Consider the following 18522-nt stretch of genomic DNA (forward strand, 5'->3'; position numbering starts at 1 on the left):
GACCAGTTTAAGGTCCTTAGAGACAGGATTGTACAACTTTTAAAGTTGGTACTTTTGTATGGCATCAATCATTTATTCCTTTATTTCAGTGCATGTTAGATGATCATTAAAAGATTACTGACATATATGTAGTCACATTAGTGTACAACATTTCAGGATGTGTAGGTATCCATTACTTTTAAATGACTATCACTTGATATTTTGTGCCAATAGTCACAATTTACAAGATATTTGCCTTCAAAAACAGCCCATAATACCTGGAAAAACATTGCATGTCCATGTTGCGGTAAAACAAGATGGCTATCCCCCTTACTGGGTCTTTCTGAAAACTGGTTCCCAATATCCTTTGTGCTCACAGGGGTACCCCAATTGAGACCTCGCCATCTGGTGGTGTTAATAATTACAGTTGCATTTTCCCACCCGGTTACATATATGAGACAAAATCAATTAACAGAAATCTCTGTCTTTCTCATTTTTCTCTCTAGACGATTATAACTACCTGCCTGATGCGTTGCCTCCTCTTCCTGAAGTCCCGGACTCCGGCTCAGTCCTGAGCTCCGTTGACATACCGGTCCGCTGCCTCCGCAACCCTGCCTTCCGCCACGCCTCCTCGCGCTACTGCTCCGCCCACAGCATGGACTCCTCCCCCGACAGCGCCGAAAGGCCCATCAGCTACAGTTCCACCTCCTCCTCCGCCTCCTCACGGGACAGTCACTGCTCGCTGGGCAGCCGCTCCACCCTCGTCCCCGCCCCTCACTGTAACCCGGTCACCTCAGACCAGGACTCCGGGGCGATTCGGTTGGAGCTGGTTCCGGCCCGCCAGCTGGGATGTGGAGAGGAAGATGACAGAAACGACAGAGGGATGGACACAGAGAGGGGGCCCGGGAGGCAGAGCAGTGGACAGACTCCGACAGAACATTCAGAGCCTGAGCTGAGCCTGGACAGAGGAGGAGAGCGGACGGGTCAGGTACAGGGACCCAGGACGTATGTGGACAGGGTGGTGCAGGAGATACTGGACACAGAGAGAACCTACGTCCAGGACCTGCGAAGCATTGTAGAGGTAAGCAGCAAAAATCCATAACAATATGACTTAGTTACTGAACACAACCTGTGTCAGAAATTGAGAGCAGAAGGATCCTACATATGGTCAGGACTTCAAAGGAACATTAGCACATTTGGCAGGACATCAAATGTTGAGTAAGGCCTTGAACAAATTTGTGCTTTTGTGAACTACATTAGTTCCAACTATGACGTCTCAACTTTCATTCGGGACGTTTGTGTGAAAGTAAATGATGATGATGAGGAGGAGTAATCGTGATTATTTTCTGAAGAATCTTCTTATCTGGAGGATTTGTTTACTTTAGTTTTGGGTGTAAGGTTTTAAACATCAGTGGTTCCCGGCCTTTCAGCTTGTGACCCTTTAAACCAAAGCGAGTCTGAGACAATAAACAGAAATTTTCATTCCAGTAATATGTTTTTTTTTTCTGATTTCTCATCCCATTAATCATCTCACAACCCCTAAGATTTATCTTAGTGGGGAGTGCTGACCCTAACAGAACCCCACTTTTAAATCAATAGAGACAGAAATTAGAGTGGGAGAAAATGGTTTTAAACTTTTCAAAGGTCCAATCTTGCTCAGGCAAAAAAAATAAAAAGTTTCCAAAAAATCTTCATGAGCACCAGCTGATCCAGTTGAGGTCCAAGCGGCAGCAGTGGGATGCCATAAATGTGTTTCAGTCCTGCAACTGCTTGACCTTGGCCTTTTCAGGAATACAAGGCTTTAAATCACCAGATAACAAACATCCTTTTGGTCTTTGTGGTTTTCCTCACACACGTGACACACACGGTTTGTTGCCTGCTGGGAACTTTCAATACAATAAGGTCACCTGCGCTTGCAGGCAGGGTTTGGTCGAGTTACACGACACCGGTGCCTTTGTGCAGCTGGCAAAGGCACACATTCAAAACTTCAGACGTGCGCATGCACACGCATGTAAGCACACACACATACTGTATGCACACACACTCAGACAAATAGACTCTTTTTTTGAGGTTGGCTTTGAACTGAAAGGATACACATTGCCTCTAGTCAGCGCTTTAGTGGCTTTGTTTAGGACTGGGTGTAGTGGTTTGTATCAAAGGTTGCTCTCCTTTCTCTTTCCCTCCTCTTTGTTTCTCTGAGAAACTGTAAAAATGTGCAGTACAGATGTGATGCATGTTTTGCATTCTGCAGCTTAATTTAAATTGATTGCATTGTGAAATGACAAAATGTTTGTGTGGAATATTTTGCATTTTGCATTTTTGCATGAGCTTTTCAGTTTTTGTGCATGTATTGGAGCTTTGCCCACCTTTTAACATATCTCCCTTCTTAGCAATGCTTTCTCCCATACTCTATAGACTGTCAGTTCATGGGCCAGTGTGAGTGTTTGTAGATTGTATGTGTCTGTTCCTGGGAGTTAGAAAGGTTCATAAGGAGAATAACTGTTGTCAAAAGAAAACAGGAAACTCATATTCCCCAAGAGACGGGATAAGCAGGGGGAGCGAGGTTTAGTTTTTGTGGTTTGGCCTGTCACTCCTGATCGATGTCCCACCCTCTCCTGTTCTCCTTCCTTTGCTCCCTCGCAGGAGGTGAGGAAAAGGGATAGAGAGAGAGGAAGGTAGGAAGAGGGATTTAGCTCCGAGATAACAATGTCTAAAGTAGGTTAGGAAAACACTGAACAGAGCTTAGACACTGCACTTAATAACCCTCTACCGCCTGTACTCTGCAGACCACCACATTAGTGAAGCAGACCACCCAGCTGTGGACGACCACACTTACATGGCAGGACTGCCAAGTCTTCTTGGGAAAAGACACATGCATTTAGCCTTTCTTCACCCCTTTAATGACAGTTCCAGTTAGTGCACGGAGGATGGATTGCACTGATTGTATCTGTGTGAATAGAGCTTTTAACGTGACAGTTTACCTATTCTGAGGAGTAAACTCCAGCTGTTGGACACTACATGCACAACATCTATTATCAGCACTGTCCTGTGTGAGCTGGTCCCGCAACCTCCCTTTTCCATAATCCCTTTGCCCGTGCTGCTTCCTGCAAGGGAAGAGGGTGTGACAGCCTCAACACAAATATTTACCCAGACTCTCCCGGGCTCACCTGTGTTTCATCTGTCAGCGGCGGTGTGACGTGCCGGTCGACACAAACTCATACCTCGCCTGTGTGTGAACCGTACGTGTGTATTTAGATTACTTACATGTGTAAGTTTCATGTAGTCTGTCAGTGTTTGCAAGATCGAATGCGTTTCTATGTGTGAATGTTGTGCGGTGTTTTTATTAGCTCTGCGTGATCACCCCTACTTTGCTCGATAAGCGAGTGTAAATGAGGCCAATCCATCATCCGCAAACAATCTCAAAGACAAAGCTCTGATCTTGCTTCCCCCCCCCCGCCTCCTTTTTCCAGGCCATTTGGAGTTGGCCAGGAATTTGGAAATAAGCTGAGAGCATCAGTTGGCCTGCAGAAATACTCAAAAGTAATGAGATTTGGATGTTTACACTCAGCATTGTCTGGAGGAACGACTTCCTACTGCGGTGTAGAGTGAGGGACGTGTTTGGTGTGTACTCGAAGGAGGTTAATGGTTAACACGAGAAAGTATCAAGTTTGTACATGTTATGTCTGATGCTTAGCAGGGAGTGTACCTTGAGAGGTGTGTGTTTGTGTGTTTGTGTGTGTGTGTGCGTGTCTAACTGAACGCTGCCTATTGTTGAGCTCAGTCAGGCTTTAACCGTGAGTGTGACGAGTGAAACGGGTCAAGCAGGGTCAGATCCCTGACCCCGTGGCTAATAAAGCATCACCTTACACATTACCTCCGATAGTCAACAAAATCTAAACATGACCCCGTGACATGACCTCCCAAACATAACCGCCAACCTGGCCGTGAGCGGGATTTCCATTATTATTCTGCAACTCAAATCCTCAAACCAAAATCTTGCCTTAAAGCTCTTGTTTAAACTTAAAACTCTCACTTACTGCATAGTGAATTAATGCCTCTGTCCTCGTAGTTAAGATTGTACTCTTTCTATTTCTATGTCCCTCCTTTTGCCTAACCAAACACATTTTAATGGACTGCTGCCCAGGCTGAGGCACGTTATATTTTACTCATAATTTACTCACAATAATGAGTAAAATCATTACCAGGAACGGAAACCACAGCAGCAGACTCAAATTAAGCAAACAGACTTCTTCTTTTTGGGCTCGTTTAAAAACACTAAAAAAATAGTGTTGTTTGTGATGAAATGAGCAGTGGATGTGTGTTTGTACATGTTTAGGGCAACCTGGTTCTTTTCTCAATGTTGTAATGTCTGTCCTGCCCAGTTGCAGACTGTGGTCTAGTGTGTAATGGTGCATTGGTAAACTGTAATGGTGCCGCCACCAGCATGCTTCCTCCTCCTGAGCCCCTATTCCATATCCGCCTGTAGTTTCATGTTTGAATACAGCTGCATGGATGGTTTAGTGTGTGTGTGTGCGTCTACATAAGTGTTCTTCTTGTGTAACTGTGTTGTGTGGTTGGACTAATGTTGGCAATTTTTATTTGCCTGGAGGAACAGATACCATCAGCGCTTCACCCATCTGTCAGTGAGACCGACGAGCAAGAGACGCAGAGTTGTAAGGAGCAGAGAGTCAGACGTGGACTTTTCTGTCTCCTGTATGTTGTCTGATTCAGATTTAGAGTTGTATGGACTCCAAACTGCAATTACAGGCTATAGAGTACAAACAGTATAAAATTCAATAATGACAAAACATAGGTAACCAACTGGAATGAAGTGCAAAAAAAAAAAAACAGCCTACAGCAGAAGATGTACTACTTTTTTGATCTCTCAAAAACAATCAGTGGTGCTGATTGACACAAAGAGAATAAACACGCTTGCAAAAGAGAATTTTACACTTAATAATCATTAGTGCCTCTGCTACTGAGAGACCTTCCCGTCTGTCTTTCTCCACCTCTCACTTTCTTACTGCGGGGCAAACTGAGAGCCGAGGCTGGTGTTTAATCACACAGAGTCGTATCAGCAAGTCTTCACTAACGACAGCGATGGAAGCCGTGATAAGAGACAGAGAGTTAAGTCTTCCTGACTACCTGTTTTCCAACAAGGACCCGTGTTAAACCTGTGTTTCCCAGTATTGTGTTGTGTTACTGACTTATCAAGCTGCAAGAAAACACTGAAGCAAGTATTAAGCAGTGCATTACGTAGATGGATGGTCATTATTTACTGTCGCATCAGGGTTTTACAGTAAAGTTGTTTTCGAAAGCATATTAAGAATTTTAATCTGTCTCTCTTGAAATCAGATGAGAAGATAAATGACCTGAATGTTTTAGTTTGTGCTTTATTTCTTAAAAATGCTTCTGTGCATACAACAGTTGTCATGGAGGTTCTGACAAATGATGAGTGAAATTATATTTTTCATGCATGTCCACTCTATTATAACGTAGTATTCATCTCATGTAGAATTAACAGGACAGAAGTGCAATAACCTGTAAAACATTTTGTACATAATTACAAGCAAAAAAATGCTCATGGACAGCTGGGTGATTAACTTTCAAGACTGTAGCTTATATCGTAGTCAATTTATTGATGAGTAAACCCCCAAAAAATTTGTCCTGTGACCCTTTTATCTTGTTATCTTTGGTTCGCTGGACAGAATTCTCCAAAACCACCTTTCTGAAAGCCCTAAATTATACATGTTGTGATTTATTTCCATGACTCCTTAAATAAAGGAAAAGCTACTTAAGCAGTTGACAGGATGTGGAAATTCTCACACGTAAACAGATCACTCACAGAGCTTAATTATGTTTGGACACTGTGAGTGGTGCAAAGTCAAGTCAAGTGGAGCAAGGGTGAACAGAGCTTCGTGAGATACCAGGGTGAATTCTGTGAGGAGTGTGATAGTGGTCCGAGTGTGTGTGTGTGTGCGCCAAGGCTGGTGCCAATCAAGATGTCAACCCTGTATAGTAGTTCCTCTCTCATGAATGTTCTTTCTCTCCCTCTTTCTCTCTGCAGGACTACTTGCAGTGTATCACTAACCAGTCTCGACTGGCCTTGAGCTCTGAGGATAAAGGCTCTCTATTTGGCAACATCCAGGACATCTTCCACTTCAACAGGTACAAAACACACACAGAAGTGCACACTTGAGACTTTCACTTTGGACTGTGACAGATTTAAGTCACAAAAATAGACTTGAAATTTGACTACCGTGTTGACTTATATGAGACCCCCTAAAGACATTCACGACTGACATTTTTCAATCAGACAGCGACAGACAGGTCTTGCATAACAACATAACTTGAATATTTGATGATAGGCTTCATTCAAAGCACTCAGCTATTATTTACACAGCTTTGAAAACAAAATGTTCCAACGCGGTGTTATTCTAATGGTCAGCATTTTGTGTTTGAAGACTTGTTTTCGAGGACTTCTCAAGAACCGGAAATGTGACTTTGACAAGACTCCAAACTTGACTTACACTTGTCACGACTGACACGAGACTCAACTTGGACTTGGTGGAGAAGATTTTGAAAAACAGCTCTGCAGCTCTAAACAGAAATATTCTCTTGTGTCTGTGAGGCTTAACAAACAATGTCCTGCTCATAGTGAAACTGGGGCTGAGCCACCTGTTGATTCCTGGGAAGGGCGTTGTTGTGGCAGTCAGGTGTGTGTGTGTGTGTGTGTGTGTGTGTGTGTGTGTGTGTGTGTGTGTGTGTGTGTGTGTGTGTGTGTGTGTGTGTGTAATCAATCCCCGTCTGCATATTTGTCTCCTCCGGCACCGCTTTAAACTATGTGTATGTGTGTGTGTGTGTACGTGTGTGTTGCTTATTCAGACAAGATGGCTAGTTGAGTGTCAGCCATGGTGGTCTGGAGACACAAACATTTTCTTCCACCTATTCATTTATCAGCTGCCGTGCGTAGACAAACTGGCCAGTAAAAAGGAAGCATAAAAGCAGTTTTAAGGCGGTCACAATGACCTCATGCTTTAGCCATGAAACAATAACTTCACCAGTGACCTTCTTTTTTTCTCCACACACACACACATCTATACACAGGAGTTGCCTGTTTGAATTCATGGAAGTTTCTCATTTGTTCAGAGGCAAGCGCCCTAAGACCTAATTTCTGTATCCAGGGTGACTCTTGCTCCTGAAATTCACTACAATTGTTTGGGACAATGAATCCTGGGAGAGTTTTTTTTTAATGTTCATGTGTCTGTGTGATTGATGGATGAAAAAGAATAAGTTTACACTTGTGTGTGTGTTAAAGAAGTAGGAAATAATGGGTGCACATTTTAACATCAAATGCTGATTTCTTTGTCTCAGGGACTTGCTTCACGACCTCGAGAAGTGTAACGCCGACCCTGTGGCCATCGCCGAGTGCTTCGTATCCAAGGTAAAGCTGTTCACCTCCCTTCCCACTCCCCTCCCAGCCCCCCCACCTTCTTCCCCCCTCTTGTCTGTCTCCTTTGCATACACACACACTCCTATCTGGCTTGTTGAAACCTGTCCAAACAGCTGGTTCAGACTCACATGCACACACAGGCACACTTTGGGCAGAAAATAAGAAACAGACAACGTGCTAATATTAGAGTTAAGTTCCTAAAAAAAAAAAAAAAAAAAATCTCATGACGCTGCAGAAAGTCAATTAAATATAGTGAAGAGAGTAACATTATTTAGGTGGTGGGAATGTCAGTTTTAAGTGCAGCAGGAGGGCAGGGAAGAAGGAGGAATTTTAAGCACCGTCCAAGTATGTAATCACCTTTTTTACTGGAGAAGCAGGAGGGTGATAATTGTGATCAAGAAAAAAGTGGACTCAGCAACTTTGCTCAGAGTAACACTGCTCCCACTGTCTGTGCGTCTCAGCTTTTATTCCTCTACCGTCCATGCCCCATAACACGATTGCACGATTATGTCCCATGATAATGCGCCGCATTCCAGCACTTCCTCTAAAACACTTTACATTCCCTCCCGACCCTACTGCAATTACACCCGATACCACAGAGCAACTGTCCTGACCGTGTATGAGAAAACAAGTCTCATTCTGCGTCACAGACTCTCGAAATACAGCAGATGTTGTCGTTACAAACCACTTTTATTGCAGCCCACAGCACCACGTAATTAAGTGAGATCCATAAACAAACCGACATGCTGACATCTTGTAACCGTCTGATTAATGTTACTGTTAGGAGAAAAAAAAAAGTGTTAACAGAAAATTGCACAGAAAAGAAGCAGTTTGGTGATCTTGATCCACCTTTTACTTGAGCTAATCTGCATTTTTTATGTTGTTGTTGACAGGTATTCTGCAGCTTAGAGCCATCTGAAAGTAAAACTCTGCCTCCTTAGGTTCCGATCACATCTCGCCTGGAGCCTCATGCTTCTGATAAATTCTCTCTCATGGGACTGGTACTCATACTGCAGATGTCCATTTAAAAACACATTGAAACTATTCCAAATTTTTTTATTGGAGGAGCGGTAACAAGCTCCGGACTTGCTGCCGACAAGTCCTGCCCAGCACACACATACCTGTGTGTCTCACAGCAACCTGCATAGAATCACTTTTTACTGCCATTCTTCTTGCTGTAACAATTTTCCAAAACACACAAACGTTCACTGTTCACTGTTCACTGCGAAGTTAGTTGGATTAATAGAAAAACAGTTTGTCAAAATACATAAATACACTTAAGCTGCAGTCATGAGTTAGTATATTGAGATGCTTCCCACTTAGCACCTGAAATCCCTGCACCGTATTTAACTGTTGTATGTTTAATGTGGCCGTGATTTAATCAAAAAAATCATAATCTGTCATCATTGTAAATCTGACTGTTTTGTCAAATTTAGCCTGAGTATGCATTTTAATCCATAGAGAATTGACCAAATCACTTTTACACAACCTATGAAGACATCATGTTTCCACTGAGATTGAAGGTTTATTCTCCTCCTTGAAAAGAGCAGTTTACAAAATAGTCTCACTTCAAGGTCTATTAGTAGCTGTACGTTGGAGTTTTTGATCATATTACACAATCTTCCTAAGCAAATGAAGCTGTCATGGAAATGTACATGTTCCGAATTTTTAAATGTCACTCTTGACCTTGTTCAGCACGATGAGTCCTTCAAATGTTCAGATAAAAAACAGAAATCTGATCATCAGTTCTGTGAGAAATGAGTGAATCTCATTGGAAAAGGAAGGCAGACTGTGTGATACGATCAAACCATAAAGTCTGTAGATCAAACGCTCTGATGGACAGCTACTAATGGACCTTGTGATGAGATTGTTTTGACAATCATGTTTCCCTAGATGGTTCATTACATTCCTTTATAGTATATTCTTATCCGTATCATATTCAAAAGTAGCTCAGATTTTTGACATCTACATAGCTGTTGATGTTGAAAGCTTGCTCTTGATTTTTCTGCCTGAATTTTTTTTCGATGCGTGTGAGATTGTGTACAAGTGTGTTAAGGGTCTGTGTGTTTAGGCCTGTCTTGTATAGATTTGTCATAGAGTGCGTTTAATACAGTCATACGAGTGCTGGGTCATGAGCCAGACCTCCTCCTGGAAACATTTAGTCACGGCTGACCATCACGCCCTTTAGCATTGAGACATCCAAGGACTAACTTCCGTGTGTGAGCGGGCGTGTGTGTGTGTGTGTGTGTATGCATGTGTGACCCGATCATTTGACAGGCTGACTTCTGGTAATAGGGTTGTAACCAGAATAGTAACCTGAGTTCTTCTGTATTACTGAAAGTTAGTCATGGTTGCTAAGAAGAACCCAGAAAAACCACAAAACCTCCTTTTCACTATCTGCTGTGAAATGTGCACACACACCTGCACACACAAACGCAGAGAGATAATACTTTTCTAGTCTCCGCAGCCAAGAATCACAACCCAGCTCGATGTTTGGAGAAGAGACAAATCTAGTTGTAAATCTCTGCCTCTCTCTCAGATAATTGGCTACCTATCCCCATGTTCCTCTCTGTTCGACTAAATCCTAACTGTGCAACGTGTTGAGTGAGCCTGTAGAGCGTTTTATGAGTTGCGACATGCTGACTGAAGTGCAGAGAACACAATTACAAGATATGAAGGATTTTTTTTCGCCCCTAGTGATCTATCGGGTTCAGGGCTCATCTGATGACTCACTGTGAGCAGTTCGGTCTTGACAAATTAGTATAAAAACATAATCTGCTACTTTATTACTTCGTCATTAAAATGATGAGCAGGCGCTGATGCAACTAGATATTTCATTCGGTGGTCACAGCTCAAAAAAAGTAGAAATATTTCATGTAGTTTGTATCTTGATACTCTTGAGAAGGATATTTTTGATCTTCATCATGCAGCATTTGGATATAGTGATTATATGATTTTAGTATAGCTTGCATATATTTCTGAAAGGGAAGTATATTATAGATCTGGGTTATTTCAGGGTCTGCTGGTTTCCTGGTTCGGTTCAAAGAGAGTGTGCAGACGTGTGTGTGTGTGTGTTTCCATGTCAGTGTGTCGTGTCTGCATGTGCCCACATGCATGCTCTGCACAAATTTGTATTCCATAGAAGCGTTTATGTATCTTGTGGTCTTGTGTTCACGGAGCGAAGAAATATTAAGAGTGTGTGTTAGTGTGTGTCATCAGAAATCGATGGTGGCACATCTGGTTGTGTTTAGGCCTGGTCTGTGGCGGCAGACTGCTGGAGACGAGGAGGAGAGCTCTGCTCTTCAATTTAGAACGGTTCCCACAGAGCACCTCAGGCTAACAAATCATGAGAGCCTGTGTGTGTGTGCGTGCGTGTGTGTGTTCTCCTCGTTTGTGCTGCACATTTCAGTGGGATGCACTGTTTGTGTCTGCATAGGTAGGTGCAATTGTTTGCTGAGGCGGTTTGAATAGAAATCTATATTTACATTCAGCAACATAACATTCGCACACATCCAGTCTATACTCTAAGTTTACTATGAGTCCCATGTAGGACGTCCACAGTGCTGCATGTCTGTGTGTGTTTGTACATTATGAACCAGGACAGACTTCTATCGTCTGCCCTGCGTGTTTATGATGGGGCTTCCTGATAGCTGTCCGCATCCTGCGACCCCCGTTTGTGTTTATGGACAGAAATAGATTTCAATTAGACTGTCACGTTATGCAACAACAAGGGGTTCATCTTGAGGCCTGCAAGCGAGCGACATGAGAGGGAGAGAGAAGGAATGCAAGATTATGAAAGAGGAGAAAATTAGAAGAATATGCATAGAATGACAAGATGGCATGAAAAATGTGTTGCAGAAACAGAAATCAAGACACAGTTTTGAGAGCAAAGGAAGTTTCTTAGAGGAAAGAGAAAGAGGTTCGTCCCGGCTTTGATAAGTCATGCCATCTCTGATGTCTTTGATGTTCAGAGAGGCATGCAAGGTGGGCAAAGTCTCAATTAAAGGGGCGGCAATGAAGTACGAGGGGATATTTAATCCGTGCTCTCAGGGCTGTCGGGATAAACAGAGACTTAAAAGCCAGGACGCAGGCTAATCATAAGCTACAGGGTTGACTTTCAATTAGTAGCAGTGAGTGGAGGAGAGAGGATGCCTTGTCTGTGGGCTCAGAGTGTGTAGAGCTGTAAACATGACACAGTTGACCAGTCATCTACACTGCAATGAACAGCTGCAGATACAGTATGAGCAGTGATGAACAGGCGGTAAGGCGGATAAGTCTTGACCTTTTTAAAGGACACATAAGTGGTTTACTATGTTCATTTATGACATGGCAAGTATATTTTACTTTACAGGTACTCATTTTGCAAACAATAAACACATTTTTATACTGTTCCAGGCATTCATTGGTTTCAAATCATTTACCAATGATATAAAATTTGCTTTGTCAGTGTAATCCAAATATAAAGTTTGTGATTTGTAGTTAAAGAGTTAAAATGTGCAAACATACTGGTATAGGCCTCTAATTAGTGTTACTGTAATTATATCGGATCAAAACCACCAAAAATCAATAAAAAAAATATCATCAAGGATGCACCTTTTTGCTTTTTCCCCTCAAATTGTTAGTTTGCTAAAATGCATCACAAATAATTAGTGCATATTAAATTATGTGAATGCATGCGTTTTTATTCAAATTGGGGTCAAATTAACTGCTACATCCTTGAATGTACCTGCTAAGACTCCCAAATGCTCACAATCATTACATGACATCACTCCATGTCGCTTTTTTTCTTCTCTTTACAAGTTGTAACTCTTCAGTTACTCCTTTAATTGTTTCCTGTTACATAAATGTGTCAACTCATTTGTCTTCTTTTTTTTTCTCCCCAGAGTGAAGAATTCCACATTTACACCCAGTACTGCACTAACTACCCACGGTAAGTCAGCTACTGTCTGTCTCTTTGTGTGTGTTTGTCCCTATTTCTGTATACGAGACAGTGAGTCTACTGTACAAAATCCTCCCGTCGTCATTGTCGTCCTATCATGATCTCATCTCCATATACCTTCTTCCCAGCGTCTCACATAACTCCATTGTGTATGTCGATCAATGCGTTACCCTTTTTACCCTCTCTGACAAACTGACACGTTCTATAGAAGCAACCTCAGCAGGAGTCAAAGTGTCTACTGGCGGTTGTGCCTCAGGGTCTCTCTACCTCTCTCCTCCCCTCCCTCTTGCTCCATTTTTTTTTTCTTTCATTCTTTTATTTGCTGCTTATTGACAGAGTTACAGCTCACACACTGACAGATGGGGTATTATAGTTGTCACCTTATCATACCTAACGCTGTTAATGTTTTATTCTGCTTTGTGTGAGTGTGGTCCTATGGGATGTATACTGTGTGATCGAATGGGCTGAAACGTGAGGCTCTTCTTCATGCCAAGATACACTGCACCTACCAAACACACCCTCTTCTCTGGCTTACTATTGTTCTTCCCCAGTGTACGATAAGGCACGTGGGCATGACACTATTTACAAGCTAATGATGACTAATTGAATGCTGATTGTGTGCGCGTGTGTGAGAGGGAGACAGTGTGTGTGTGTGTGTGCGTGTGTCTGAAGGGGCTATTGTCAGCTGTTTGAGATAGACCTTCTCCCACATCCACACCACAGCTGGTGACCCAAACCAAGGTCACACATGACAGACAAACACACACACACACACACACACACACGCTCACACATGGGAGACACTCGCACATAGACACACGCACACACACACACAGGCTGCAGATGTATCTCGGTCATGCTGAGCACTAAGGTCGGGTTTCCTCCAGAACAATGCGAGGCCTGTGTGGAGCTGCACTGGAATTTAGACATACAGACATGAACATGCATGCGTGCACGTACACACACACACGCACACACACACACACACACACGCACGCACACAAAAGAAAGAGACAAGTTTGGGGCAAGTCACAAATGTCTTTCTCTGTCATTTTCCACTGCGCACACACACACACACACACGCAGCCTCCACTTGTTGGTTAAAAAGGTTCTTTATTCCCCAGTAGGTCACAGAAAACTAGCTCCACTGACATGTAAATTTGGGGTTTACAGGGTTGTACAGTGCTGCCGTTTTAGTAGAAGATGCACCAAACATCTTTCTTATGTTGCTTTAGATCATTATGGAAGAGTCACATATTCAGCGTGATATTGGGATGATATTGAGAGTTGGATGGGATCTCAAACAATCATCATGCGCCAATGCAAAAACTCCTTTCCTGGTCTTTCAGATGGTTTTATTATATAAAATCAAATTGATGTTCAGTTCAATTAACTGTGCTCCACTGTTACTCAATACATGTAAACAGATTTCTTTACCAGCTCATGTTATTTTAAGTACAATTATGATTGGATAATTCGTTTAAACAACATAATTTTGTGAAATTACAACAAAACATGATCATATACAATGCCACTGAAAGTTGATAACGATGATTCAAATTACTGCCCAGGCCAAAGGGAGAACATTTCCTTATTTAGTAATCTCTGTCAATGCATACATTACAGCTCTCATTTGTCATTGCTGTCAAATTATGGTTTACTACACATCCTTGATATCTTATTCACCTTGTTTTGTCTCCCCAGGTCGGTGGCTGTGCTAACAGAATGCATGAGGAACAAGGCGTTGGCCAAGTTTTTCCGCGAGCGCCAGGAATCTCTGAGTCACTCCTTGCCCCTAGGCTCCTACCTGCTCAAGCCAGTGCAGAGGATCCTCAAGTACCATCTACTGCTGCATGTACGTCTGTCTGTTGTCTCTCTCGCTTAACGCACACTTACACACACGCACAAACAATTATTCCTCACCCAAAGAAATGCAAGCGCAGGCAACCACTTGCAAGTGCACAGCACATACACTCTCAATGGCACACAAACAAAAAAAAGTAATTTTTTATTGTTATTTTCTTAATCTATACCACTGCAAATGGATGTGTATGATTAAATAGCAGCATTTCTGACTCAGTTCCCAGTGACAATCTCCATTGGAGAAGGCAAATGTTTAAACATATGGTGCCCAGTATGCATGTTCCCGTGCCTGTAAATTCATAGCTTTCACCACAGTGTATGTAGGAATGTGTGTTTATTTGCAGAAACACACATGAGTGTATGTAAACATGTATCCCTTTGCATGTGAACATGCTTGCATCAAGTGTGTCTGGCTATGTCCAAGTGCTAACCTCCAACGGTTTGTGGTTGCTGCCTCTCTACATGTGCTGTGCAGGAGATAGCCAACCACATGGAAAAGGACACGGAGACCTACGAGGTTGTGCAGGAGGCCATAGACACCATGCAGAGAGTGGCTTGGCACATCAATGACATGAAGAGGAAACACGAGCACGCCGTTAGGTTGCAGGTACGACGAATGAACACACACAAAATAAGAATGATTGTGCAAAAATGTCAGTCTATTTAGGACTGTCAGTGTCCCACTTGCTCAAAACCTCTCCTGAATCCATTAAATTGTTCCAAGTGTGTGAACTCCTCCATAATGTATCCTGCACATTTTCCATGTCTCTCATCATTCCTACAACTAAAACAGACACGGCCTGTTTCAAGTCTTTTTCGAGGAGCCAATTCTTTTATTGTTCTGCGGAACAGTTATGTGAGCTCTAGGTTCGAATCAGCCAGGGCTCTGATCCTCTCCACGTCTTACACAAGTCTCTGCATTTTCCACTGGGCTAATGATGGCCTTGCATAAGGAGGACACATAAAAGGGATGCTTGTTTCTTTTATCAGCTGGGAGCCAGAATGTTCAGATGAATGCAGCAATGCGTGTTGAAGTGTTCACAGTCTGGAGGAAGGATTGGGGCAGATAGAAATTTTCAAGTGTTTTTTAAATTTTCCTTATGTCTTGTGTCTTTTTACCCTTTTTATTTTTCCTTGACCTTTTGTTTCACTGTCTAGTCTCTCTCCCTCTATCTAGTAGTATAAAACATCTCTCTCCTCCTCCTTCACACTTTCTTTAAACAATATACACCCTCTCTTTTTCATTTATTTTCTGCATATGGCTTTTTTCAGTATTTTATTTTAGTCTTTCTTAAACCAGGCCTATTTTTGCATTTATTTTTCTCACAAGATATTTTTGTGATTGCACAATCTTTAAACTTATTCAACTCTGCTCACTCTCTGTATTTTCTGTGCTCGCTGCAGGAAATCCAGAGCCTGCTGACCAACTGGAAGGGCCCCGATCTGATTGGCTATGGAGAGCTGGTTCTTGAAGGAACGTTTCGTCTGCAGCGAGCCAAGAATGAAAGGACCCTCTTCCTGTTTGACAAACTTCTGCTCATCACCAAGAAACGAGAAGAAACCTACACATACAAGGCTCACATCCTGGTCAGTCATGCTACTCTAAGACACTAGACGACAACCGTTTTCTGCTCTGTAACAGTATTTTTAACGCGACTTCCTACCTGTCCCTTGCAGTGCTGTAACCTGATGCTGGTGGAAGTTATTCCTAAAGAGCCCCTGAGTTTCAGTGTGTTCCACTACAAGAATCCTAAACTACAGCACACAGTCCAGGTACATTGCAATAACAAAAGCCCAAGACATTGTGAATGCAATTACATGTTTGGTTTAAACCGTGCAGCTACCAGCAGAGTTGAGCAAGAGAGCAATCAGAAAGTGTGACGGTTATTTGCAGGTGTCTGATTGTTTTGTAGAGCATCAGCTCACCTCACCGAGTTGCTCAGACACGTTGAGTGTTAGGAGGTTAATGCCGGTCATTGTTGTTACCTAAACACTGTGTTTTGGACAAGCACTGAAAGAGAAAAGATAATCTGTATGATGTAAGAAAGCCACGTTCCAAATTTTTTTAGGGTTTAGCCCAACCTTCTCAACTGACTTTTAAAATGCATGTCTGATATTATCTTTGTTGTGATGTTTCGTGCTCTGCCCGCAGGCCAAATCCCAGCAAGACAAGCGCATGTGGATCTTACACCTCAAGAGACTCATACTTGAAAACCACCCTGCCAAAATCCCTGCCAAGGTAAGAACAGCTTGTCTCCTGACGGCTCCCTCCCTGTTCACTTATGGTGTATACACAGACTTTCAGTGAGATGTGTTGGAAATGTCACTCCCTCTCACCCACTTCCTTTCTTCTTCATCATCCTCTTCTTCTTCTTCTTCCTCTTCTCCCTCTTCTTCTTCATCTTTCCTTGCCTTAGCTTTTTCCTCTTACTTTCCTTTCATGTGCTCTGATTTCTTCTTCTTATTATTTTCTGTCTCTTCATCTGCTTTTCGCTCTCGGGGTGGGGGGTGGCGGGGATGAGGTGAAGGTTATTGAGAAAGTTCACTGTGATTACATAAAGAGGCTGCTTGTGAAGTGCCATACTTGTTCACAACAGTTGAGTCAAGACTATGGTGTGGCGCCACCTAGTGTCAAATCTTATGTTCACCCTTTATCGAACCTGCTGAACTAATTTTTCTCACTTATTTTATTACTCTAATTCTAGGCCAAGCAAGCCATTTTGGAGATGGATGCAATGCGTAAGTGCCAATGTACCTGACATTTGTGTTGGAAAATAAATATAACAATAATCTGATATAATCATATTCTACAATATATTTTAATGTTTCTTCTTTGTTGTGTAACATCTCTCCCCACATTTCTACAGATCATCCCGGGTTTCATTACAGCCCTGATGGTGACAAGAAGGATTCCCCTCAAACGAAGGAGGGCCCTACCCCTCGTAGAGGACGCAGGAAAGGTGAGAAATATAGAAGTGACTGAATTTAAAAAATAACACACTTTGCATGACTGAACATTAAGAAAACATAATTTATTTATTTGTCTTCTCAGAACCTCTATCCAAGTTATTGAAGACTGCCAAGCAGAATGCTGCCAACACTGATGGTGAAAAGGTGAGTGTTGACCAGAGATGATGAACAGTTTAAAGAATACATTCTTAATTTTTCAAATCTGTCTTAAAACAATATTCAGGTACTCCAATAAACATTTTTCTTGGTGTAATCATTCCTCCTGTTCACACTGGCCATTAACAGATCCATTCCTAATGTGCTTACAATGTAAGTGATTATTTAAGTTTATCTGAAGGTAATATGAAGCTTCAGCTGTCCAAGTTAGTCAAATCAAGTAGATATCTTTCACCGTAGGTCTTTTTTAATATCAAATTCCCTCTTTTTGTAACAATCCTTCCACTGCAGCTCAACAGGGAAAGAATTGTCTGGGAAAACACAAAGAAATCATTTTATAATTAAAAAAAACTTGGAAAATATCTACTTGATTTGACTAACTCAGACTGCTGAAGCCTCATATTAACATCATATACATTTTTAAATAAATTATTTCTTATATCAAGGACTGTAGATTTTGTCCTCCATCACTTCCATTTGAAGCACATATAAAGTGGATCTTTAAATGGCTAGTATTAGCAGGACGAATGAACTGAGCAAGCAAAACCTCTTTCAGTGTTCATATGGGCACCTGACTGTTGTTTTAATATTGACTTGAAAAATTGTGGATCCTTTAAAGTTGAGGAGCAAGAGAATACACAAAACACACCAACACACAGAAGTTAACCTTTTAACTTGAAAACTTGCCCCCCTCCAGCGAACAAGCCTGGGTGCCACCCTGCTCTCTCCAGTGTCCCAGCTGGCTCTGGGCACAATTGGTCGCAGCCGCAGCCTCATCAACCAATCACAGGAGTCTCTGGACCCTGGTGATCATTATGACCACAGTGACAGAGAGGAAGGGGAGGAGCCACATCAGCAAGATGCTGATGATGAAGATGACAGTGGTCTGGTAGGTTTAAGCTGACTAAAAGACTTCATTAATTAAACTAAACTAATTAAATGTTAATTGACATTCATTCATTCATGTTTTGCAGTGTTGATTCCACATTCATTTTTTGTCTTGTTTATAAATTTTGTAACTCTGCATTCAGGGAGGTGGAAAGAGGCTGCGAGTTCCTGGCAAAAGCAGTAGGAAGAGGCTGAATCCACAGGCATCTGTCGATAGTATAGAACAGTGGAAAACCTTCAACATGAGTCCTTCAGACCTACAGGTATGGTTTTG

The 18522-nt window shown here is 42.2% G+C and overlaps 1 protein-coding gene across 3 annotated transcripts in view; it reads left to right on the forward strand.

Annotated features, from left to right (window-relative positions):
- The window catches only part of LOC122965369 (pleckstrin homology domain-containing family G member 1), a 75744-nt gene that overhangs the window by 51892 nt on the left and 5330 nt on the right, over window positions 1–18522 (forward strand). For all 3 annotated transcript variants that reach the window (XM_044329385.1, XM_044329387.1, XM_044329386.1), the window contains exons 2-15: window positions 486–1060; window positions 6047–6147; window positions 7354–7423; window positions 12316–12362; window positions 14076–14226; window positions 14710–14841; window positions 15639–15821; window positions 15912–16007; window positions 16387–16473; window positions 16940–16973; window positions 17102–17194; window positions 17287–17348; window positions 18058–18249; window positions 18392–18511. In XM_044329385.1, the coding sequence (XP_044185320.1) occupies window positions 486–1060; window positions 6047–6147; window positions 7354–7423; window positions 12316–12362; window positions 14076–14226; window positions 14710–14841; window positions 15639–15821; window positions 15912–16007; window positions 16387–16473; window positions 16940–16973; window positions 17102–17194; window positions 17287–17348; window positions 18058–18249; window positions 18392–18511 (1943 nt within the window). The remainder of the gene's footprint in view (window positions 1–485; window positions 1061–6046; window positions 6148–7353; window positions 7424–12315; window positions 12363–14075; window positions 14227–14709; window positions 14842–15638; window positions 15822–15911; window positions 16008–16386; window positions 16474–16939; window positions 16974–17101; window positions 17195–17286; window positions 17349–18057; window positions 18250–18391; window positions 18512–18522) is intronic.

Source organism: Thunnus albacares, chromosome 16, assembly GCF_914725855.1.
Source record: "Thunnus albacares chromosome 16, fThuAlb1.1, whole genome shotgun sequence".
NCBI classification, from domain to species: Eukaryota; Metazoa; Chordata; class Actinopteri; order Scombriformes; family Scombridae; genus Thunnus; species Thunnus albacares.